Source organism: Camellia sinensis, chromosome 2 (assembly GCF_055761805.1).
Source record: "Camellia sinensis isolate YWXY chromosome 2, ASM5576180v1, whole genome shotgun sequence".
In the NCBI taxonomy this organism is placed as follows: domain Eukaryota; kingdom Viridiplantae; phylum Streptophyta; class Magnoliopsida; order Ericales; family Theaceae; genus Camellia; species Camellia sinensis.
This window is the reverse complement of record NC_138962.1, coordinates 141,138,682-141,165,606: the sequence shown is the minus strand read 5'-3', so window position 1 is coordinate 141,165,606 and position 26,925 is coordinate 141,138,682. Positions and strand designations below refer to the sequence as shown.

Sequence of the window (26,925 nt, the reverse complement as noted above, 5' to 3'; positions counted from 1 at the left end):
TTTTATTGAACGAGTAGTTGGAATGTCAGACCGAGGTCGAACGCTTCTCCAAAATCTTTGTTGTCCTTCTCTTATGTACTTTCGATGGTATAAGGATGTTTTCCTTATGAAAGTCAGGAAATGTATTGATGCTAATAGTGAGCATTGGAAAGCCAAGTTTATTGATGGTTTGCCAACATTATTTGCCGAAAAATCCGTAAAAAATTAAGGGATCAAAATCATGGTATGAACATCCTTTATAATAATTACACTTATGGCCAACTAAGTGCCATAATTATAGAAGAAGGTTCATCTCTTTGAAATGATCTAAAATAACAATATCAAATGAAAAGAGAAAACTTAATAGGAAGGAAGGAATTAGGTGAATTTTGTGACCAATTTGCCTATAATGTAAAAATTCCTTACCGGAAGAAAAACAAAGAAATCAAGAAAAATAAGAGAATATAAATCCAATTATAAAAAGAAAAAGAACCATTTTTCCAAAAGGAAGTCTTCTTATCAAAATACTAAAGGCAAACAAACCACAAACTCTACAAAAACAGCTTTCGAAAAGAAAGACAAGTCCTCAGCAACATGTTACAAGTGTGGTAAAATTGGTCACAATGCTAACAAATGCAGAACTAAGCAAAAAATAAAAGAATTAAATATTGATGAAGGATTGAATTAAATTATATTACAGATTATTAGTAGAATTTAGTAGTAGATACTGCTATTCTATATTCAAGATTAAAAAAGAATCCAGAACCTTGGTCTACTGAACATACTAAAGCAATGCAGAAAATCAAACTTAGGGTTAAAAAATTATATTGTTTAGCTATTCCTAATCCTAATTGGAAAAAAATTGTTGAAACAAATACTTCTGATAAAGGTTATGGCGGGGTTCTTAAACAGTATAATTCGAATATTGCAAAAGAAGAATTGATTCGATTCACATCTAGAGCCTAGAAGAAGGCGTCTTTAAATTATCCAATAATTAAAAAAGAATGCTTTTCTATTGTTAAGTGTATTCTTAAATTTCAGGATGATTTATTAAACAAACATTTTCTAATTCGTGTTGATTGTAGTGTAGCAAAACAAATTTAAAAAAAGATGTTGAAAATCTTTTTCATAAACAAATTTTTGCCAATTCGCAAAACCAGTTATCCGCATTTGATTTTGATATTGAACACATTAAATGAGAACACAATTATCTTCCTAATTTTCTAACTCGTAAGTATTTGTAGGGATCTCTCAATAAGCCAACTGGCTAGAGGCCGCAATTGTGGCTGGGGTAGAGGATCCTCTTCTTATGCCCATGAAAATATTCATCTGGATCTCACAGAATGTCCATGGATCACTATTCCAAATATGAAGATTTCACCTTCGCAATCCGTATGGGAAGGCTCATCTTCCAAAAAATCTGTAAAAGATGCTCTTTTAACAGATGAATCTGAATCCTATCTAAATAACCTTAACCATGAGGAAATAATTTTATATCTAGACAATATCGATATTAAATGAATGGTTGACCCTTGGGAAACTAAGGATCACTATGTCTATGATCAGAATTTTATGCCACACTTTGATCAATATCGATACATTTATGAAGCCATGCTTAAAGATACTGCCTCTGTTGATTTCACTCATCATTACGTTGAGCAGAAAAATCTGAAGAGTGCTATTAAATATAGGAAAGCTGTTGTCAAACGGATCATGAAACCAGAAAATGAGGTTTGAATTCCAACCAAACCCATACACTTTCTATTCATGACCAAAAATTGGGATTATACCGAAGCTTTTTCAAAATCATTTCTTTATATGAACCCTAATCATACTCATTCATGGTTCATCAAAGTTTTCCCCCAAACTTACCAAGCTGGTATTCCCAACTAGTTTTTTGCTTGGTGGGATAAGTTTGGGCCTGATCCATCAATCTTACCCGAACCCGTCCATATTCAATTTAATCAATGGGTTATTGATTTTCAAGCTATGTCCAGTAATCAGAATTGTTCTCTATCCAAATCCTTCAATATATTTATGATTTATTTCGGTCTCCCTTAGATTTGAAGGGAGGATCTTGCTTGTGATTTTCAGAATAAGCTTCCCTGTCCTAAAAGAATTTTCTTTTTTAAATAGTAGAAGACCCTTGATGAATCTCAACCCGACCTGATTGAACAAATTAAACTTAATACTCAAGCTTGTACAGATTTAATCCCCAAATCATCCATTCCGGAACATAGTGGTGGTAATCTTTTTATCCGTATCCAATCTGAATTGAAGAAACAATTTACAGGAATTTCTAATAAAGATTTGTTGATCAAATGCATGGAATATATGAAATACCAATTTCTCCAATCCATGGGATCCAAATTCCAGGATGATGTTTCTATGATCTCAATAGCCAGTCAGGATAAGGATAAGGATAAGCATGGTAATGTGTATAATGTCATTGCAAGAGAGGAACAAGAGCCTGATGATAATGATGATGATGCAACCCTCAGGGATTTTTGGAATTCCTTTATCGACATTATTGCTAATAAAGTCGAACATGATAAAGCTCCCAAAGGAAAAGCAAAAGCTAAAGATGTATAATCATTAGCTTTTTATCCCTTTTTATCCACACTCACCAGGAAAAGAAGGACTAGTTGTTTCTTTATTCGAACATACTTGCACATCAGGACCCTTAGCATTTGCATTATCAAAGTAATATCTCCACACAGCAGATGTAGCACTCTGTGCTTCTTATTATAATGGAACTATATTTGACTCTTTGATTTTCTTGGTTGAGAACCTCCTTAGTTGATATTTGAGCCTTGGTTGAGGTGTTACCATAGTGGTTAGGTAAGATTGACTAAGAACCTTCAAATTTGAATAATTGTTATTGAGTAGTTTTCACTCTTTCATCATTTTCTCTCTCCATACTTTGAATCTTGATGTGAGGCTAGAACCATTGGAAAGATTACTTCTGGGGCTTCAATTTGGCCATAAGAACGACCCTGAACGAAGTCTAAACGAGAGAGTTATACCTGTTTGAATTTTGTGTTTCTGTGCTGGAAGCATGCTCGCTCGAGCGAACTGCGCAATTTTTAGAGATTCTGAGAGCTTCTTTTGTACGCTCGAGCCAAGCTTCCTTCGCTCGAGAGACCACGCCGCTAACAGACATTATGAAGTGACTTTTTGGCCCTAAAACTCCATTTTTTCTCCATCTCTTCTCTTCCTATCCTCCAAACCCGAAACCCTAACCTTCCAAACTCTTGATTTCTCTTCTTTTTACCCAAGATTCACCCCAAATCTTTCAAGAAGGTTGAAGAGTAAGCATAGATCAAGACTTCTACCGATTGTTTTGCGATTTCATTGGAGTCTCAAGTTGGGTCCTCATCTTTAGCTTCAAATCTTGAGGTAGGGATTTCTTTGCTCATTTTCAATACCTCATCTATAGATAGATATGTGGTAGATTTTATTTCATAAAAATCATATCAATTATGAATTTCTTTGTAATCATGAAAAGGGATCTAGGGTTTGTCATTTGGGAATTAGATTGTTAAATTGATTGTTGTTTGGGTTAATTGAGGAGTAATCTAGCATGTATATGTTGAAAGAAGAAAAAACCTTAATTTAATGTTTTGACTTGGTGAATTAAAAAGGGGTAAAGTTGAATAATGTTTGTAAATTGTTATTATGGTTTGTGTAAATGTGTTAATAGCTAAAATGGAGAATTAACTATAGCATTGGAATTATTTTGGATTGATTATATTAAGTTGAGTTGGGTTGTGGCTTTGACATCCATGGATTTAATTTAGTGAAATGAAAAGAATGGATTGGGATAAAGGGTAGACTATGTTAACTTGGAAAACAAGAGAATTGATTTTTGAAATGGAAGAATGAAATGATAACACTATGTGAATCTCAAAAATTAACTTGAGGTTGGATTATGAATATTTTATTTTACCATTGTTGTTATTGGATTTAAAATCTTATGAGAGTTAGATTATTATAATACGTGTGTTGAATACACAAATTTGGAGGTTTTGTCCTTAGTTATTTTACTATTGTTGTTGTTGGATTTAAAATCTCATGAGAGTTGAATTATTATAATACGTGTGTTGAATACATACATTTAGAGGTTTTGTCCTTGGTCATCGGTGGAGGATGACATTATTGTGTCGAATAGTTGCGTGTATGCATTACACTTGTGTTGGTTGTACTTTGTTGAATAGTTTGTGTGTATGCATTACACTTGTTGGTTGTACTTTGTCATGTTGTGATGATTGGTAACGTATATTGCGTTGAGAATAAGAGGTATTATTACCTTCTAGCTAGCGCCTGGAGAATTGGTTGCGCTTAGAATAAGAGGTACCAGTACCTTCCAGCCAGCTTCTAGAAAACTTGGCAGAGAGACCATTACCTTCCAGCCGATGTCTGGTAAATTGACATTTCATTGTGGAAAGGTGTGTCCTTGGCTTACCTTGCTTAAGGTAGGTAGAGCAGAACTTATTTATCATTATTTTCTCAGTGTATCTGGGTATATTGTGGGTTATGATGGTTATGATTTTGGAAAGCCGAGTTGCCTCATTTATTGAGTAGATAGTTGTTGGTTGCTTGTTGTTTCCTTTTGTACTAAAGGTGTGAAGCCCCTGAAAAATGTTTTCTCTTTAAAAACCTTATTGTTTAAATTATTTTCTTAAAGCCCTTAGTTACTTGAATTATTTCGAATCTTGTCGGTTAGCATTTTTTTTATCAAAACCGGAATATCCTAGCTGGATTAGGTTCCTTAGCCTAATTTAATTAAATTCTACATAAGTAAGGTTCCAATACATGAATTTAACTTCAAGCCCTCACTTCTTTATTTAAATTCAAAATTTCCCCAAAACTAGTACATGTACCTTATACTATAAGTAACATCAATTAATTGAGATCTATATAAATATATACATTGCGGAATGTGCTCCTAGTACCTAGATTGTTTAAAAAAAAAAATGGCCCCATCACCCTTCCCAATGGCCAGCCACCCTAGAGAGAAGTGAGAAGCATATTTTCAAGATTTATAATCATGGTATTCTAGAAACCCAAAAAAAAAACTATTCAATTAGGAATTAACTAGGTGTTGCCTAATCCCAAGCACTACAACAAAAAACAGAAATGGCAACCAAAACATGAAATTTCGTCGCTGAAAGTGCATGAAATGGCGACTAAATTGGAATTTGTCGCCGAAAAGCAGGTTTTTAGCGACTAAAAGGGTTTAGTCGTCGAACAGCATGTTTTTAGCGACTAAAAGGAAGTTTTGCTGCCTAATATAGGGTTTTCAGCGACTAAAGTTTGTTTAGTAGCCAAAAGTCACAGTTTTTAGCGACTAAAATAATTTAGTAGCGAAAAGGTATGGTTTTGGCGACTAAAAACAGGTTTAGTCGCTGATTATAGCAGTTTTGCCGACTAAAAACAATTTAGTCGCTGAAAGTGGGGGTTTTGCCAACGAAAATCCATTTTAGTCGCCCAAAGTAGTGGTTTTGGCGACGAAATTTCTGTTTAGTCTCCAAAAGTGCTGATTTTTAATTGAGAACTTGTTTTTTTAGCGACAAATAAATAATTAGTAGCCCAAAATAATACAATTAGCGACTAAAAAATGGTTTTAGTCGCCAAAAGTCGCCTAATTTTTTTTTTAGTAAATAATTTATTTTTTGACAAAAATTATATTGAATTAAAAAAATTATATTTATAAATATTATTTTGTATTAATTGCGGTTAATATAGTATATAAATAATATATATTGCATATATGATCATGTGATGATGTACTGGCATAGTGGATGGAGTGTTGTGCAAAGGGTTTCGCGTGTGCAAAGGGACGTCGCAAGTTCGAAACCTGTTGGGAGCAGCGGAGGCAAAAAAAAAAAATTTCCTGAAAATACTTTCAGCGACTAAAGTGAATGGTCGCCAAAGGTATAAATAATAAAATAAAAATGAACTATTGGCGACTAACAGTTTAGTCGGCAAAGGTATAATTTCCAATAAAGAAATTGACTATTGGCGACGAAATCTTTAGTCGCTGAAGACATATATATTGGCGACTAACAGTGTTTTAGTCACCGAAGGCATTCGTGACCGTTTATTGGCGACAACACGGGCGACTAAACTTTTTAGTCAGGAAAAGTGAAATTTTGACATTTGGAGACTAAAATAGGACCTTTGGCGACTAAAAATTTAGTCGCCAAAGGTGTTTTTTCTTGTAGTGAAGGTTAAGCTCCCTAATCACTCCTAATTCATTGAACTCTAAGTAAATCCTAGTTTGTCCATTCAATTCCAACTAGTGGGCTTCTATTTCATTTTACACCAAATTTGCCTATAAATATCACCACTCCCTAGCATGGCAAACACAAGCATCACACTCACACACACACTTTCGGCTAGAGGAGGGGAAGGAGAACAAGAGAGAAGTCTTGAGAGGAAGAGGAAGGGAGAAGAGAGCCATCTTGTTCAAAGCTTAGCAAGTAAGCCACAACACAACCTTCTCTTTCATTTTCCTTTTTCAAATACATGTTCTTAAGGGTTGTAAATATTGTTTTCAGGTGTGTCATTGATATATGTTAGTTAGCATGTTTTCATCATAAAAGAGATGAAAATTTTCCCTTAGTGGATCCCTTTTCCTATAAATCTTCTTGTTTTGGGTATTGTACCTTAGAAAATGTTTTTACAGCCACTTTAAAAAATTCTAGCAAAATGTATAAAATTATTCTGGACCTCTATTTTATGTCAAAATCTTCGTTAAGGAGTTAGCTTTCAACTAAAATTAGTTTTATGGAAAAAAAGTGAGCGGTTTGCAAGAAAATCAAATTTTCGTAACGATCGACGAATCTGGACAGCGCTGGAGTGTTTTCTAAATAACCTAAAATCTAGAAAAGCTATCCCATTTCTGAAATATGTTCTGGAAACTAGATTAGATTCTCTACGAACCATAGGAAGGCCGAGTCCAGTAAAAATTCTAAAATAGCTCTTCTATTCTAAACCTTATGTGATATCGAATCTGGAAATCTTGTTATGCATAGGTGTTTTATGCTCTTGTGCTCAGGAAAATGTTTATTAGCGTATGATCATATCTTGGCATGATGTTGTACATATTATGGTTATGTTCTTATTCTCCTTCATCTTAATGATGGATGCTTATGTGGATATTATTATCTTGTTAAGATTGGTTTAACCTTGTTTTAAAACATTTAACTCAACGGGAAGCTTAGTTGGGATGGTATTGGGTTTTCAATCACTTCAGTAATGACGATAATGTGTGATGTGTGGATTGCTGGGATGCGTTCCCTACTTGGAAGTTAAAGTCTTGCGCAAGTGGTTTTCGGAACCCTTGAACGGAGCGGTTGTATTCGGACCCTAGGTGGTTTGGTGTGAGGAGGGATTTGGGCAAGGTCCATTATTACCGTCTCTTTTGAGGCCCTACAGTTGGCGCTACGCGGTATATAACCGATGGAAGGCATCCGAGGTTAGTTCTGCAACAAGGCAGCAAAAGAGGGGGCATACTGAATAATCCGAATCCGATTCTTGTGGTTGGAAGGATGAAATCTCTTTGAGGGATTTCTAGTTTACTAACATCTAACTTGTAACCCTTTGTTTATCTATTTTGAGTATCATGCTTTACTACTTGATGTTATATTTGAGATTGTGTATTGGACTGGAAAAAAAGGACGGGGTGTGTGTGTGTTTACTGGGCATTCAAAGCTCATGGCGTATCATGCCAGGTGATGAAATGGAACTTATAGCTGGAGACGAAGAGCCTGAAACCTTCGAAGACTTTTGGCTATCTTAGTAAAGGTAGAAATTTCTTTTTGATGTTTTGTAAGACTCATGTGAAGATTTAAATTTTCTTGGGATGTAATGTAACGGAACAAGCTTTTGAATTAAGGATATTCATGGTTGTTTTGTATTGATATTCTACGTATATGTATGAACCTTATCGTTGTTTATGAGACCTTGTGTCAATGCCTTTTAAGATTTGTCAAAAGGTAGTGCGCTGTCTAAGAAAGCCGGACTTAGAAGGGAGGCTAATTTGACTCTTCCGGCGAACTGGGATCTTACTTGGTTATTGACCACAGGACTCATTCATGATTCTTTCTTGACTACAACCAATAGTGTAGAATCGGGGCGTCACAATTTGGTATCAGAGCCTAGGTTCAACCCTTACCCACGCGTTTCGACCTGCGGTTAGAGACTACCTTGCCTCGGCTATGTTATATTATTACACTACCTATTCTATCAACTAAAAGACATCAAAAATAGAATCTTTCTTGACCTATCTTAGGGAATTTCTTCGAATTTCGGGCACACCAACATCAACTCATGAGGACCTACTTCAGGAATGTGAAATGGTTTTAACTTTGAGTGCGGCCTCACATCACGCAACAGAGGGTACTATTAGTTCTACGCGTCTTCTATCAATTGTCGTACCCTCATCTTGAGTTCGCAACCTTTATTCAATGTCATCCTTTCCCAAGATTAAGTCTTGTCCATCTAGCCTTGTTTTATATACTACTATTTGTAAATTTGACCTCCTTTGACCCTTGATTATTTTATTTAGCCCAAGCTTCTTGTATTATTTTCTTTGCTCGGTGATGAATCTTGGATATTCAGTTTGAAACGCGGATGGCCAATGCAGTTTCAAGTTAAATATCTAGTTTAGTCACTACATCTATAACCTTGATCACATTGAAGTTCGAAACCATAACATCATACCATTCAGTTAACCCTGATGTTATCACCATAACTGCTTCGTATTCTTCATCTCCACTTCAATCCAATTTTAAGAATCTTGTAATTATTATTATGTGTACATGAAGTTGTGTTGTGTGAACACCCTAGGATAATTAAACTCTAACTTAAGATTAGTTGCTTACCCATAAGGAATTGCCTCTGTAGTTAGAATTTGACTTACGCCTCACCCCATTCAAAGAAAAACAAATGGTGGACCATACTTCAAGACAAGTAATAACATGAGCTTGCAAGCAACAATAGAAATGCGGTACCAGGAAATTGAAACCTTAAGAATGGACTAGTAACTGTGGCTAAAATTCCGAACCCTATCAAGAATCAAATTTTGGAGGAGTCTTACCATCTTTGTGGAAATAATCGGCACAACATTGACTTCAGAATGAAAGGAGGTAGAATCCGAGAGGATTTGGAGCTTGTGGAAAGGAAACTCAACTTCATGAAGATACCCTACTCCGACCTCATCTTAAAAATAGATTCGTTACTCGTACCTTAGCAATTATCGATATTTACCAAAAGAAGGAGATGACTTACCCATCCAACAAAGCATGTTTTCAGTTTAAGGGGGATAGACAAGACTCCATGACTTCAACGAAATGTAGGACGCAGTGGCGCGGTCAACTTGTGGATAGGATAACAAGTCTGGTTTTAAATGAGGAGAGCCAAGAAAAATTAGAACTTCCACGCGTAGTATGCGAATATGCAAAATTACCAGGATTGCCACCAACCCGGGAAGTAGACTTGAGCATCGAGCTACAACCTGGAACTACCCCAATATCCATGGCCCCGTATCGTTTGGCACCAGCAGAATTATGAGAATTGAAGACACAACTATAGGAATTGCTCGAGAGAGGATTCATTAGGCCAAGTACTTTGCCATGGGAAGCACCCGTGTTGTTTGCTAAAAAGAATGATGGGTCATTGAGGCTATGCATTGATTATCGTCAACTCAATCAAGTCACGATTAAAAACCGATACCCACTCCTAAGGATTGATGACCTTTTTGACCAACTTAGAGGCTCAAGGTGCTATTCAAAGATCGATCTCAGGTCAGGTTACCATCAACTACGAGTCAAGGAGGAGGATATACCAAAAATTGCCTTTCGTACTAGATATGGCCACTATGAGTTTATAGTATTGACCTTCGGACTAACCAATGCACCAGCAGTATTCATAAGCCTAATGAATAAGATTTTTTTAGACCATATCTTGACCAATTTGTAGTAATGTTCATTAATGACATCTTGGTATATTCAAGGTCTGAAGAAGAGAATGAGCAACATTTAAGGATTGTCCTTCAAGTTCTTAGGGATAATCGGTTATATGCCAAGGCAAGCAAATGTGAGTTCTGGTTGAATGAAGTAAAATTCTTAGGGCATGTAGTGTCAGAGAATGGGATTGCAGTGGATCCAACCAAGGTGGAGGCAGTATTAGATTGGAGACAACCGAAAACCGTATCAGAAATCTGCAGTTTCTTAAGATTGGCCAGTTATTACCGGAGGTTCATCCAAGATTTCTCCAAACTAGCTAAACCAATGACTCATTTGACGCAAAAAGGAGTAAAGTATGAGTGGGACAAAGCTTGCGAAAAATCCTTCCAAGAGCTAAAGAAGAGGTTAACTAGTGCGCCAATTTTGACCATCCCAGAACAGGAAGTGGGATACACTGTGTATTGCGATACGTCTAAAGAAGGGTTAGGTTGCGTGCTCATGCAAAATGGAAAGGTAGTCGTGTATGGATCTAGGCAGTTGAAACCTCATGAGTGTAACTACGAACACATGACTTGGAGTTAGCGGCCGTAGTTTTTGCCCTAAAGCAATGGCGACATTACCTGTATGGGGAACAATTTGAGATTTTCATAGATCACAAGAGTTTGAAGTATCTATTTACATAGAAGAACCTCAACTTGAGACAGAGACGATGGATGGAGTATCTTGAGGATTTCCAATTCACTCTCTCATATTATCCCGGTAAAGCCAATGTAGTAGCAGATGCTCTCAGTCGCAAGAGCAGGGGGATGATGGCTAGAATTTCTGTCAAAGAATGGGATATGGTTAAGACACTCAATGAATTCAGGATCCAAATAGAATCTCAAGATACAAAAGCATATCTTAATGCACAGAAGGTGATGCCTAAGTTGATGAATGTGATCATGGAGGCCCAGAAGCACGATCAAGAGGTAGCCTATATCAAGGGATGTCTGGAAGCAGGAGAACCCATGCTCAATTGGGTAATTCACCCGATGGGAGTTTAAGATACCAAGGTAGATTGTTTGTACCAAGTGACGAGCTGCTTAGAGAAAAGGTACTTAAGGAATGTCATGATTCTGCATTTGCGGTACATCCAGGAGGGACTAAAATGTACCAAGATTTGAAGAGGCAGTATTGGTGGAATGGAATGAAGAAGGAAGTGGCTAAATTTGTAACGAAGTGTCTGACATGCCAACAAGTGAAGGCGGAACATCAGAAACCAGAGGGAATGTTGCAACCTCTATCAATAGCCGAATGGAAGTGGGAGTTTGTGACGATGGATTTTGTGATAGGGTTGCCTAAGTCACCTAAAGGACGCGATGCTATATGGGTAATAGTGGATCACCTCACCAATTCAGCATATTTCTTACCCTATAAGATGACCGACACTTTAGAGTCTATGTGTAGGCTTTACATCGGGGAGACCGTTCGGCTACATGGAATTTCGGTGGCTATTGTGTCAGATCGTGATCCACAATTCACCTCTTGATTTTGGGGAAGCCTGCAGGAAGCTCTTGGTACGGAGCTGTGTTTTAGCACCGCCTTTCACCCGTAAACAGATGGACAATCTGAACGCACCATCCAAACACTCGAAGATATGTTGAGAGCTTACGCAATGGATTTTCAAGGAAGTTGGGAATGACACATACCCCTAATTGAATTCGCCTATAACAATAGTTTTCAAGCTGGCATCGGTATGGCGCCCTTTGAAGCATTATATGGACGACCTTATAGATCGCCGATTTGTTGGGCGGAAGTGGGTGATGCAAATCTGATAGGACCCGAACTTGTTCTAGAAACTACTGAGAAGGTCAAATTGATCCGACAACGGTTAAAGACCGCTCAAGACCGTTAAAAGAATTATGCAGATAGAAGAAGAAAGCCATTGATGTTTGAAGTAGGCAGCCATGTGTTCCTAAAGGTGCAACCTAGGCGTGGAGTCGAACGTTTCCGGAAAAAGGGAAAGCTGTCACCACGATATATTGGGCCTTTTGAGGTATTGGAAAGAGTGGGCGAAGTAGCATATAGACTAACTCTACCTCCGCAGTTAGCAGGGATACACGACGTCTTCCATGTATCTATGTTGAGAAAATACATCGCCGACTCATCACACGTCCTCAAATGGGAAGAAATCAGTCTTGACAAATATGTTACATTTAAAGAAGGACCATAGCAATACAGGATAACCGAGAGGAGAACCTTAGAGGAAAAATGGTTCACTTGGTAAAAGTGCTATGGCGTCATCGGGGAATTGAGGAATCTACTTGGGAATGCCAGGATTGGGTGAAGGCAAACTACCCCAAACTTTTCGAAGGCAGTATGTAGTTAAATTTCGGGGACGAAATTGTTTTAAGGGGGATAGGTTGTGAAGCCCCTGAAAAATGTTTTCTCTTTAAAAACCCTAATGTTTAAATTATTTTCTTAAAGCCCTTAGTTACTTGAATTATTTCGAATCTTGTCAGTTAGCATTTTTTTTTATCAAAACCAGAATATCCTAGCTGGATTAGGTTCCTTAGCCTAATTTAATTAAATTCTACATAAGTAAGGTTCCAATACATGAATTTAACTTCAAGCCCTCACTTCTTTATTTAAATTCAAAATTTCCTCAAAACTAGTACATGTACCTTATACTATAAGTACCATCAATTAATTGAGATTTATATAAATATATACATTGAGGAATGTGCTCCTAGTACCTAGATTGTTTAAAAAAAAAATGGCCACATCGCCCTTCCCAATGGCCGGCCACCCTAGAGAGAAGTGATAAGCCTATTTTCAAGATTTATAATCATGGTATTCTAGAAACCCAAAAAAAAACTATTCAATTAGGAATTAACTAGGTGTTGCCTAACCCCCAAGGTTAAGCTCCCTAATCACTCCTAATTCATTGAACTTCCCAAGGTTAAGTTCCCTAATCACTCCTAATTCATTGAACTCCAAGTAAATCCTAGCTTGTCCATTCAATTCCAACTAGTGGGCTTCTATGTCATTTTACACCACTCCCTAGCATGGCAAACACAAGCATCACACTCACACACACACTTTCGGCTAGAGGAGGGGAAGGAGAACAAGAGAGAAGTCTTGAGAGGAAGAGGAAGGGAGAAGAGAGCCATCATGTTCAAAGCTTAGCAAGTAAGCCACAACACAACCTTCTCTTTCATTTTCCTTTTTCAAATACATGTTCTTAAGGGTTCTAAATATTGTGTTCAGATGTGTCATTGATATATGTTAGTTAGCATGTTTTCATCATAAAAGAGACAAAAAAATTCCCTTAGTGGATCCCTTTTCCCATAAATCTTCTTGTTTTGGGTATTGTAACTTAGAATCCGTTTTTGCAGCCACTTTAAAAAATTCTAGCAAAATGTATAAAATTATTCTGGACCTCTATTTTATGTCAAAATCTTCCTTAAGGAGTTAGCTTTCAACTAAAATTAGTTTCATGGAAAAACAGTGAGCGGTTTGCAAGAAAATCAAATTTTCGTAACGATCGATGAATCTGGACAGCGCTGGAGTGTTTTCTAAATAACTAAAAATCTAGAAAAGCTATCCCATTTCTGAAATATGTTCTAGAAACTAGATTAGATTCTCTACGAACCATAGGAAGGCCGAGTCCGGTAAAATGTCACGACCCCAAACCGCCCCTAGTAGTTTGGTGCCGTGATGGCCAGTAATACGAGATTACCAAAGGCCAACTTGCAAAATTCACACACAACAGAGTATAAATATATGGGGCTCACAAGTACGGAAGCGATACATACAATCAGATTAGTCCATAAGAGATGTGCATAAGTCAAATGAGATAACAACCATCTTCATATGGGTTACAACTTAATTACAAACGAAGCAAAGTACAAATTACGTCTTACATATTAACAAGGGCTTCCCAAGCCTACACAACCAAAATGTACGAACTACAGGTCAAGGAACACAGTCTGCCAGGTCGCCGACATCCTCTTTTCTGACATAACAATCATACAAAACACACATCTTGATCAAAAGGCTTCTCAAGCCGACGTATGCAACATACAAGTATTACAAATCGAGAAGCGTAATTTTCAAGACTACCGACGTAAATACAGGTTAAGCCGACATAATCAAAATCCAAAATAAGCTCCAGAATCACATCTAGGCGTCACCGCCTTCTTGTTCATCACCTACATATATATAGAGAGGGTGAGCTTGGATACTCAGTGAATGGTATAAATAATAAAGGGTTTGCATGAATAACAGTCGAAGTCCTCTCAAAACAATACAAGTCAAAAACTTTAAATAACAAGGGATGGTCCTCGCCCATCTAACAAATCTTCAAAGCTTCAAGGGATGCTTACTAGCATCAACATATTACAAACGATAACATTCCGGCAAACATATCCACACGGTAAACCGTCAGTGGCAAAACAAGACAAGGTAAGAGAGGCATCTCAAACAAGGGTGCTACAAAAGTTTAGAGTCCTCTAGCACAAGGGACCTATGTTACAAAGGCCCGTAGCCTTTTAACACGAGAGTGCTGCGAAAGTTTAGAGTCCTCCAGCACAAGGGACTTTCAAGACAAGATGTGTTGCGAAAGTTTAGAGTCTTCCAGCACAAGGGACTTCCAAAACGAGAGGTGCTGCGAAAGTTTAGAGTCCTCCAGCACAAGGGACTTTCAAACGAGATGTGCTGCGAAAGTTTAGAGTCCTCCAGTACAAGGGACTTTTCTAACAAGATGTGCTGCGAAAGTTTAGAGTCCTCCAGCACAAGGGACTTTCCGAGAAGGTCATTCAAGCAAGTATAATACGTGATACAAAACTAAGGACAATCATTCATGCTTAACAAATACCTTTCAAAAACAAAGCAAAGCAAAACTCATCAAAACATTGATAACATAGCTTATCAAAAATACCACTCACATAGTTTTTCAAACGTCGGGGTCAAGGCAAGTCCCAGTCCTACAAACACATGGCAAAGTCTATTGAATGCACTTCTTAAAACAAGTCTGGCATGCATGCAAATGATCTCGGTATTCTTCAAAAACTAGGTCAAATCAAATCAAAACACAGTTTCTTATCTTTGGAAAAACATGCTGGGCAACCACCAGGTCTTGGCCGAGGTCCCACACTTTCTCGCCAAGGTGTAGTCCCGACGGCCACATTCAAAAGTGAAGTCGGGAAAATCTGGGTTTCCCTCTTGATAAACATGAAGAACATGAGCATGAAGAACCTGAAGGACATGAACATGAGGGAGACGAATGCAAAGATCAAAACTTGCTATTACAAAAGCGGAGATTTCATGCTACGAATTCAAAAACATGGACCTGGGTACCCATACTCAAGGATCTTATCAAAACAAACACAAAAACATGGGCCTTAATGCAAACTTTCGAATCAACGAGGCTTTTCTTCAAGAACACATGAAAACCATTTTCTCTTTCTAAAACCATCTTTAAATCAATGCATGACGTGCAGAACGGGTTTGATCGTGCAATGCAGCTAGGTGATCAATAAGAACAACAAGAGTAGGTTAAGATTCTAACCTCAAAACTCGAATCTAACAGCTCAAGCTCCAACGATCAAGCTTGGAAGTTCACTCCCTCTCTTGCTCAAACTTCTCCTTCTCCTTCCTAGAGTCTCTCTCTCTCTCTAAAAGGCAAGATTTGACACAAATGATATGTTTCTCACGACAATCACTGACTTAATCCCTCTGCCGGGACACGTGGCATCAGCTGATTGGCTCTACTAAAAAATGTGACTGACTGATTAGACAAGACCAAGACAAAGTGTACTCAACAAGCTAAACAACAAGAGTACTCCGGCAAGTGATGATCTCGGCTAAGGGCAAAACTTCGGCAAGCAGGGTAACAATGACATCGGCTTGGAAGGACAATACTTGACTAAGCTGTGCCGCACCTTGGCCTAGATGGTGACATCCCAGCCAATATGCCAGGGTGAAGATGGAGGTCAACCAACGGGGTTCCAAGATAGTTCTAAGTGACAAAGGTCTCGAAGGTGTCTAGGCTTAAGATGACCTCGGCAACGCACCAGACGAGAACAAAGCATGCAAGCAATCATTCAAGCAAAACAAGACAAGATTTGCAAATGCACATATTAAAACAAGATCAGCCATAAATGTTTGCCAGTATGACTAAGTCAAAATGAGGGTTGTTACCTAAAAATTCTAAAATAGCCCTTCTATTCTAAACCTTATGTGATATCGAATATGGAAATCTTGTTATGCATAGGTGTTTTATGCTCTTGTGTTCATGAAAATGTTTATTAGCGTATAATCATATCTTGGCGTGATGTTTTACATATTATGGTTATGTTCTTATTCTCCTTCATCTTAATGATGCATGTTTATATGGATATTATTATCTTGTTAAGATTGGTTTAACCTTGTTTTAAAACATTTAACTCAACAGGAAACTTAATTGGAATGGTATTGGGTTTTCGATCACTTGAGTAATGGCGATAATGTGTGATGTGTGGATCGTTGGAATGCGTTCCCTACTTGGAAGTTAAAGTCTTGCGCAAGTGGTTTTCGGAACCCTTGAACGGAGCAGTTGTATTCGGACCCTAGGTGGTTTGGTGTGAGGAGGGATTTGGGCAAGGTCCATTATTACCGTCTCTTTTGAGGCCCTGCGGTTGGCGCTACACAGTATATAACCGATGGTAGGCATCCGAGGTTGGTTCTGCAACAAAACAGCAAAAGAGGGGGCATACCGAATAATCCGAATCCGATTCTTATGGTTGGGAGGACGAAATCTCTTTGAGGGATTTCTAGTTTACTAACATCTAACTTGTAACCCTTTGTTTATCTATTTTGAGTATCATACTTTACTACTTGATGCTATATTTGAGATTGTGTATTGGACTGGAAAAAAAGGACGGGATATGTGTATGTTTTCTAGGCATTCAAAGCTCACGGCGTATCATGCCAGGTGACGAAAAGGAACTTGTAGCTGGAGACGAAGAGCCTGAAACCTTCGAAGACTTTTGGCTATCTTAGTAAAGTTAGAAATTTCCTTTTGATGTTTTGTAAGACTCATGTGAAGATTTAAATTTTCTTGGGATGTAATGTAACGAAACAAGCTTTTGAATTAAGGATATTCGTGGTTGTTTTGTATTTATATTCTACGTATATGTATGAACCTTATTGTTGCTTATGAGACCTTGTGTCAATGCCTTTTAAGATCTGTCAAAAGGGTAGTGCGCTGCCTAAGAAAGCCGAACTTAGAAGGGAGACTAATTTGACTCTTTCGGCGAACTGGGATCTTACTTGGTTATTGACCATAGGACTCATTCGTGATTCTTTCTTGACTACAACCAATAGTGTAGAATCGGGGCATCACAAAAGGTATACATGTATATATATGAGTGTGTTGGAAATGGACGTAGGTACTATATTGAGATTGTGAATAATGTGAAGGACATTAGATACTTGTGAACATGTTTTGAAACGACAAATTAGGTGTGAGTCCGAAAAGTGGGAGAAAATGTAATGTGCATGGTGAAATCATTTTCAGGAATTTATTATTGTCATATGAATTTTTGGAAAAAGGTAGCAAGAAGAAAGAAAAGTTAATTGCTTACGTTATTGAATGAAATGAATGATTTTGAGAAAAGTCCTTATATACGTCTATTTCTGTATAAACCATCACATTATTTATTTTGTATGAGACTAAGCATTCATGATTATAGCTATCTGTATGTTGTTATTGTTTAGGATCAAGTTGAGATCCCTACCGGACTTTATGTTCATCCCACGTTGCTAATCTTTTTTTCAGGTGAACATCGAGAAGTGTTTCAAGGTCATGGATCTTTTTTTTACCTGTTGGCCATGGGGCCTTTTATTTATGGGCGGAATGCCATTGATGTAAAAGAGTTAAACCCTTTCTCTTAATTTAAAAGATGTAAGCCTACGGGTAATTTATTTAATTATAACTCCTGTTGTATTCATATTGTACTCGGATGAGAGAATCTTTATTCATGTGTTCTTGTAAATATAAAGAGTTTCCGTATGTTATCTCTGAAATTAAATCTATAATAATGGTTTGGTAATGAAATCTGAGTAATAAAAGGCGGGGCGTTACAACTTGGTATCAAAGTGAGCCGGGTTGAATGCCTTGGGCTCATGGGAAGTGGTTTTTACCACAATGGGTTTACTACGTGCGGTGAGGATGTTCCATATAGTTAGCATAAGTGTTAGGACTTATATGTTGCATTTATGTGAGCATGGGATTAAGTTTCTTGGATAATACTTGTAGCCGGTGAACTTGCTTTGAGGTCTTATTAGAAACACGCCTGATCAACGTGGTTTCTAATAGGAATTCCTTGAGAGTTCCGGGATGAGTGGTTATCTGCCGGCCATTAATGGTGCTCTGCCAGCCACTTGTCGGCCTTGGATAGCGGCCTGCCGGCCACTGATACACTGGTCCATCTTGCTGTAATAGAGGACAAACAGAGCAAAAAGAGGGTATTCTCACAAATTGTTTGCACAACTCACCCCTCCTTTTCATGAGTAAATCTAAGGAGTTGTGAACTTAAGCCACAAACCACCAACTCAAGCAATTTCATTGCATGATGGCTTGTGATTCAAGAGGTGCAAGTTCAATAAATGAAAGACAAGACACTCAAAAACCATCACCCTATCATGCATGATCAAGGGCAATGGAGACCTAGGAAACTTGACACATTTCATCACTTTAAGTATGAAATGTCCCAATTTTCCTTGTGTTCAATTAACGTCCGATTGAACACAACAAGTTATTATCTTGCTCACTTTTAGTCCCAAGTTTTAGTTACTCATTTTACTTTACCAACCATTATTTAATCCAATTAAGTCCATTGGGTGAATTAAAGTCCTCTAATGGAAAGAAGGCATGAAAGAAGCATCATACTATTGGTAATGAACCCCTAAGGGATTAAACCATTAAGTATGAAACCTCAATTTCACACTTAGGCAAGCAAGTGACTTGAAACAACTTTCAAAGCAAAATTAAAAGCCAAGAAAGGAGGGAGGTTGCAGAGATGATTAGTGCTGAAATTAAGTGTGAAAAGCACTGAAAACATGCAATCAACTCAAACAAGTGGTGTCTAAAGGCCTGAAACACCAAGCTTGTGAAGACTATTACACTACAACTATGCAATACAAGACTCAAATGCAATAACCAACCCAAAACAGAGTTAAAACAGTTCAAAATGGAGCCTAAAGCATGCTGGAATAAAACTACAACAAGTTAAAAAAAATAAGCTAAGGCATGGCACCAACTAGGCTAACATACAAGACACAAAAAGGGGAGGCTACCCCCTTTAAATTTGGACTTCAAAACCTGATTTTCACCACTGAAAATACTCTAAAAATCAGTGTTTAAAGGAAAAAAAAAAAGATGGTTTGAAAATGAAAAACAAATGTGAAATGGCCTTATAAACAAGGAATGAAGAGGGGTGAACCACCCCCTAACCTTAAATGGACAAAAACACCAATTTCAACCCACAAAAATAGAGTTTTTATAGCCTAAAAATAACTCAAAACTAGTAGGAAAAAGGGGGAAAACAAGTATGCAAAACAAGCTATCAAGACAAGTATTATACCTCTTGAAGAGAAGAGTGATTCTAGGCAACAATCCAAGACAAAACCAACTTCAAGAGTTCCAAGAAGGCCTCAAGGAACCTTAGCTCAAAGGTGATCAACTTTGGTTGAGGAAGTGTAAGCAAGAGTGTAGTGTAAGTAGGCAAAAGTGTAGAGAATTTGTAAAGAGAGAATTACAGAAAGAGAGAGAGAGAGAGGGTCCCTATATATAGAAAACATGAAATTTCTACAAGGAGATCCAGCCCTCCACGTGTGGACAGATGCAAGTATCTGTGCAAACAGCTGGCACAGCTAGCATGAAATATCTACAGAAAACACGCCGGCCATCAGTACTGGCCAGCAAGCTACATCAGTGGTTGGCAAGCCAAAAGTGATGGCCGGTAGCCTCTAGGGATGGCCAGTAGACCACCAGAGGTTGCAGGTTGGAAAGACCAAGGCATAGTCCAAAAATGAGACAAAAAGGATACATGGTTTGAAATGCTCAAAGTTGTGGCGTTCTGTTGAGGACTTCGAGCACTTGGTGAGCAAACAGACTCATTATCGGGTGTACCTGCAAGGACGTCCAAGTCGTAAGGGCCGTCAAAAATGGAGTGTCTACAGTTGCCCCTCTTTGACAGAAGTCAAAGTCATGAAATGATGTGAGTGAATGTGAAAGCCCAGAGACGACCTATTTTCACAAGGCCGTAAGACTTGGACAAACAATCAAGACAGAAAACAAATGGTTGCTCCTACAGGGTGCCTACGTATCCCTTTGCAAGGAATCAAACCAGCATTGTTCTGGGGCGATGCAAATGATATGCATACAAGAACATAACTTATGATCATGCAATGAGGCTGTGTAATGAAACATTTGAAAGCAAATCCAATGCAAAGAAAATGCCACTATTAAACGAACTGAAACAAGGCATAACAATTCCAAACACGAGAAGAAGTAAGTAAATAAACACACCACGCGTGAGAAACACGAGCCAAACCACATTTTATGCAGAAAGGATGTAAGAAAATTGTGCAAGCTTAACTACACATTGCGCAGGAAAGGCGAAAGGCGACATAACTGTCGGGCACACCCGAGGTCTCAACCGAGATCCTAACGCGTTGCACGCGGGAGGAGAAAAAGGATGGTGTGAACACCAGGCGCACCCGAATGTTTTTAACTGATTTGAAACAATCTTAACGCGTCTCACGCGATAGGAGGAAGAGTGGTGTGAACACCAAACGCACCCGAATGTTTTTAACTGATGCAAACAATCCTTACACGTCTCACACGATAGGAGGAGAGGTGGTGTGAACACTGGGCGCACCTGAATGTTTTTAACCGATTTGCAATCCTAACGCGTCTCACGCATGAGGAGGAAGAGTGGTGTGAACGCCAGGCGCACCTAAATGTTTTTAATCGAAAGGTGGTGTGAACATCGGGCGTACCCGAATATTTTTAACCGAAGGGTGGTGTAAACACTGGGCGAACCCAAATGTTTTAACCGATGGGTGGTGTGAACATCGGGTGCACCTGAATGTTTTTAACCGAAGGGTAACAATCCTAACGCATCTCACGCGATAGGAGAGAAGGAAGTGATCCGAATATGGCACAAATGATCTTACTTGGAATTCCTCTGAATGAACCGTATATACAATATCGTGCATTTCTTCGAATGAACCGTACATACAATATCGTGCATATGTAAGAAAGCAACTTAAAAAGTGCGATACAGTAAGAATGCATATTCTATGCAAAACAAACAACCAAGATACAACGTTAATGGCATGTTCCATGCGAGAAACAATCGAGATACAATGTCAATGGCATGTTCCATGCAAGAAACAATCGAGATACAATGGCAATGGCATGTTCTATGCGAAACAAACAATTGAGATACAATGTTAATGGCATGTTCCATGCATAACAAACAATCGAGATACAATGTTCATGGCATGTTCTATGCATAATAAACAAAAACAAAAGCATATTCTATGCGTGATTCAAGAGCGGAAGCATGTTTTGTGCATGATTCATGACGGATGCAAGATGCACATGCAATATGCGTGAAATACATGTTTCATGTAACAACATATACGAAATGCATGTTCTATGGAAAGAAATGAAATGCATATTCATGAAACAACGGGGAAATGCATATTCATGCACGGATGGAGAAATGCATATTCATGCACCAAAGGGGAAATGCATATTCATGCACGGTAACTTTCGATTTACCTCTCGGAGGAATTACAAAATGTTTAAAGGATACACCTCATTCATGTTGACAAGTGACAAACATCGTGCACCGAAAACATAGTTTAAAGCTTTCGTAGAGACAAATTGAACCAAAGAGTAAATTGTCCTTACACTTCTTGGGAACCAATGATACAAAATAGCATCAGGACCATAGGGGAGGCCACAAGACACCTACCGGCCACAAGGGAAGGCTGTCGGCCAGGTGCCGGCCACTAGTGAGCCCTGTCGGCCACCAATGAGCCTTGCCGACCACCTGCCGGTCCTCAATGGCAATGCGGGGGCAAATGGGACTTTTTGGCTCGAGTCTTTTAATATGAGCCACTAGGGCTCATTTCCTCACTTCTTTAGGGCCGAAATCTTTCTCCCTCTTTCTAGATTTGTGGTTTCTATGTGTTTTCCAACGCCCCACGCGAAGTTGATTTGCTAAACCCTCTTATTTCCTTCACTTTGAACCGATTGAAATTTGATTTCGGTGCTTCTTTCCTCTTTTTCACCATTCTAGGCTTGTTTCCCTCAAGTTTCTCTTGAGTTCTGTGCACTTTTCCCGTCTTTGACTTTTTCTTTCATTTTCTCTCTCCTAGGGTTGACTTTTTCCAAGTTTACCCTCTTTTTGGCATTTTTCTTCACTTTTTCACCCACTTTGCACCCATTTTCAGATGGTGGATGAGGTTTCTCATGACAGAGCTCCTACCGAGATTCCCCCAATAGTTCTACCTGTTCCCGACGTAGAGGAGCCAGTAGGTGACCTTAAGGCCGACCTAGAGGTAGAGTTCGAGCCTGAGGCCGAACTAGAGCCACTACCGCTGAGGGTACGGCCTTTTGATCTGGAGAGATATCACCCCCAAACATATATATTGCCTACTGCAGGAGGTATCAGACGGTTCACTGAGTTTGCTCGCGGCGCACCAGAGGACCTCCTATTGAGGGAGCCGACTTCTCACTTGTCAGCGATTGTTGTTGAGGTATAAACACTGCTTTCATACATTTTTGCCTCTCTTTACTTGCATTTCTTGCACTACCTTAAATCTGATTATATTATCATCACTGCTTTGTATAATTCATCTGTCATTTATATGTTGTATCTGTTCTCTACCATACGGCGAGTCTCACGCCTTCAGAGGCTACGATGCCACGACCGCTCAAGACTGGTATGATGAGCTCCCCGATGGAGTTTGTGACATCATTGATGAGGCTGGCTTCAGAATTTTCTACTCTGGCTTGACTCAGGTCGTCGCGAGCCGTCTTTTTTTAGGAGCGCTCGTGGAGAGGTGGTGGGACACCACCAACTCCTTTCATTTTTCCACCACAGAAGAGATAACGATGATTCCTTACAACTTCGCCATGATCACCGGCTTGGACATAGCGGGCGATCCGATCCCTCTCGATACAGATATGGAGGAGTGGGAGGCAGCCTGGCTCAAGTTGCTAGAAGTACATCCACCTATATAACGGACAAGCATGGTCAGATACACCTGGTTCGCCAAGCGATTCAGAGGGAGCGAGCCTGAGACAATAGAGAGATCGAGTAGTACGCTAAGGGCTTCCTGATGTTTGTCTTCGATACCACCTTGTTTTCGAACAGGTGGAACACCGTAGGCCTGCATTTGCTAAGTGCCTTGGTGACCCTCCCTCGGGTTATTTTTTACGACTAGGGTAGAGCCGACCTCGTCACGCTATACGGATATATGAGTTCGACCTCTCGTCTGTGGAGAGACTTGATCAGAGGCTACTGGCGAGCCTGGGAGGTACACATCTTAGTTCCCTCTTAGCACATTACGATTTCTGCTTTACATTTGTTTCAACACACGTGCTTCTTGCTTTGCACTTTCTGTATCTGCTTAGGCACTGTTCATACATTGTGCTTTCTGCTTTGCACTTTCTGTATCTGCTCAATACTGTATGCTTTCTGCTTTGCACTTTCTGCATCTACTCAATACTATACTGATCACATACTACTACATTTTTCCCTCAGCTATGGGTGTACGTATACTTTCCAACTCTCGCCCCGGAGTCTGTAGAGGAGCTTCCGTTAGTAGTCCCCTATTTGCGGAGATATGATAGCAGGCTCCACCGTAGGACCCGTGAGCCCTTCACATTCTTCAGGCATTACTTCGACACAGTAGCTGCCCATGAGGTAATCCGAAACACAGTCATTTTTGCTTTGAAACCGTTCTGATTCACACATTTAGGGCCTGTTTGGTAACATTTATGTTTTCAGTTTATTTTTACAAAAATTTTATAAAATGGTTTTTGTTTATTTTTTGTTTATTTTTAGAAAAACATAAACTACAAGCGCGTTTGGTTTACACAAAACGTTTAAAAAAATTTAAAAATATAAAAAAGAGTGAGGAATGGCAAGTGGTGGCGGGTGGTGGGTGGAGACGAGTGGTGGCGGCGGAACATGGTGGTAGAAAATGATGGCGGCTGGTGGTGGCGGAAGACGGTGGTGAAAAATGGTAGCGAGTGGCTGGTGGTGGTGGTGGGTGGGTGGGTGGGTGGGTGACGGTGGCGGGTGGTGGGTGGTAGCGAGTGGGTGGTGGTGGTGGCGGGTAGTGGATGGTAGTGGCAGATGGGTAGCGGATGGCGGGTAGTGGTGGGTGGTGGCGGGTGGGTGGTGGTGGCGGGTAGTGGTGGGTGGGTGGTGGTGGCGGGTAGTGGTGGGTGGTGGCGGGTGGGTGGTAGTGATGGTGGGTGGGTGAGTGGGTGATGGTGGCGGGTAGTGGGTGGTGGTGAGTGGATGGTGGTGGTGGTGGTGGTGGTGGTGGTGGCGGGTGGTGGGTGGTGGTGGCAGGTGGGTAGTGGGTGGTGGTGGCGGGTGGGTGGGTGGTGTGTGATGGTGGTGGTGGTGGTCGTGCTGACGGGTGGTGGTGGCAGGTGGGTGGTGGTGGCGGGTGGGTGGTGGGTGATGGTATGGTGGCGAGTGCGTGGCAGGTGGGTGATGGGTGATGGTGGTGGTGGTGGTGGGTGGTGGGTGGTGGTGGCGAGTGGGTGGCAAGTGGGTAGTGGTGGCGGGTGGGTGGCAAGTGGATGGTGGTGGTGGTGGTGGCGGCGGCGAGTGGGTGGCAGGTGGGTGGTGGTGGCTGGTAGGTGGTGGTGGCGGGTGGTGATAGCAGGTGGGTGGTGAGTGGTGGTGGCAGGTGGTGGCTAGTGTTGGGTGGTAAAAAAAAAAAACTAAAAATTCAAACGGAAACATATTTTTTAAATTTACATTTTTTGGCCAAATTTATAAACTGAGACCACTGATTTATAAATCAAAAATTTACCAAGCAAGTTTTTCTATGAGTTTTTTTAATTTTTGTAAGTATAAACTAAAAACTGAAAACGTAAGTGTTACCAAACGGCACCTTAGCAACTGACAGCAACTAATGATCTTGTACAACTTCTATATGTAGATCATGTGGCAGCCATGGGCCACGATGCCAGTGGGGATTCGAGACCAGTTCGCCAGAGCTTGGGCCACCTCCCGCTACCGCATTTTACTTGAGGGTCCAGTTTGTTGGGCCTGGTTCTTGGGCGAGCAGTTCGTGCACTAGATCATGGGCCTGCCCGACCCGATCATCCTGATGGCTCCACCAGAGTCCATGCGATCTGTAGATAGCCTATCCACTGAGGAGGTCATTCAGTTTATAGTGGGCTTGCACGCCGACTACTTCCGAGTGGAGGGAGATTATGCAGCCTTCATCCAGACACATCTCATGTCGCCTCTGACTGGTGCTCATAGAGGAGAGGAGACGAGAGCTCCTGCTGCGAGAGAGAGACCTAGAGTGACCCTAGCGAGTAGGGCTCGTGGTAGAGGGGCTTCTCGAGCAAGGCAGAGGACTGATTGGCCAGAGCTTCCGACTGCACTGACTTGCTGGCAGCATACTGGGGACCCCTATCAGGTTCCGATTGAGTCTCCGGCGGCTGGTCACGAGCTTGTCGGGGTCCGAGGCCTGACGTAGGTATGAACCACACTTTACATTTGCACGCCACATTTCATTTCAAATATGTTCATTTGCAGATACTGATCATTCAAACTACATTTACACACATCCATCGAGTATACAGGAGGCACTCTGGAGCTGATAGCCTCCCTAATGGGAATGGTACAGAGGAGAGAGGCACTACTCAGCCTCTACGGTATTCAGGCAACTTCTTCAGTTTTACATTCCATGTATCAAATTTCCATTGACACACTGACATTGACATTTCAACTAAAAAACTTTCCAAACTGCACTGATACACTGCATCTAACATATTGCACTTACATACTGTATTCACACACTATATCTGACTGTTGCATACACTCATTCTGCATATCATACTTGCATCTGATATACATACCGTAACTGACATGTAACAACTGTCTTTTCAGATTCCACCCATACCGATGGCACCAGCGGCAGCTGCAGCACCTGTACCGGCAGTACCTCCTCCAACGGCAGGAAGGAAAAAAGACAAGCTCCGGCACACGGCCAAGGCAGAGCTAGGGGCATCCGAGCCGAGAGCGGTCCTTCAAAGTCCATTCTGAGTGATGATGATGCTAAGGCGAGTGACTCTGAGGAGGCAGCGAGTCAGCATTTAGAGTCATCTAAGGGCGGAGATGGTGAAGCCGGTTCGGGTTCTGAGAGTGGAGGTGACAATGCCGAGGAGGGCTCTGGAGCAGAGAGCGGAGATGACGCCTGCTCGGGTTCTGGTTCAGATTCAAATAGCGGTGCTAACGGAGACAGTGCACCTATATTTGTATTCTAAGGAAGGGGACGAAAGGGGCTTCTCGAGCCTGAGACTACCAGTGTTGATTTTTGTACTTTTGCTTAGTTTCTTTTCTTTTATAGCATTAGCACATTATAGCTTCAGGCAGGTTTTATTTGCTTTAAAAACTTGTACTCTGCTTTTGTAAAGACAACCATGATCGAAATAAAACCGGTAGTTTTATGAAAAAAATGTGTTGTCATTTTTTGTTTGTTTATTTGTTTTTTTTTTTTTTTTTTTTTTTTTTGCATCGTGAGCACCACATATGCATGAAATGGATAGGGAATTGAAATGGCCAAGAGCACTATTGATTGAAACAAAGTCTTAATAGGGTAATGAAACGACCAACAACTGACATAAAAAGCAATATACAACTCGATAAACAAAACAAGACAACACAAC

The 26,925-nt window shown here is 40.0% G+C and overlaps 1 protein-coding gene across 1 annotated transcript; it reads left to right on the top strand.

The window, feature by feature from the left end:
• The first annotated feature begins 9,968 nt into the window (after positions 1-9,968).
• LOC145819089 (putative mitochondrial protein AtMg00860) lies at positions 9,969-10,535 on the top strand. Its single transcript, XM_082913074.1, has one exon. It carries the CDS (start codon positions 9,969-9,971, stop codon positions 10,533-10,535), a length of 567 nt encoding a protein of 188 aa, XP_082769200.1.
• The last annotated feature ends 16,390 nt before the right edge of the window (positions 10,536-26,925 follow it).

Coding starts and splice junctions, on each gene's coding strand:
- LOC145819089 (XM_082913074.1), top strand. CDS start 9,969: ATGTTCATTAATGACATCTTGGTATATTCAAGGTCTGAAGAAGAGAAT.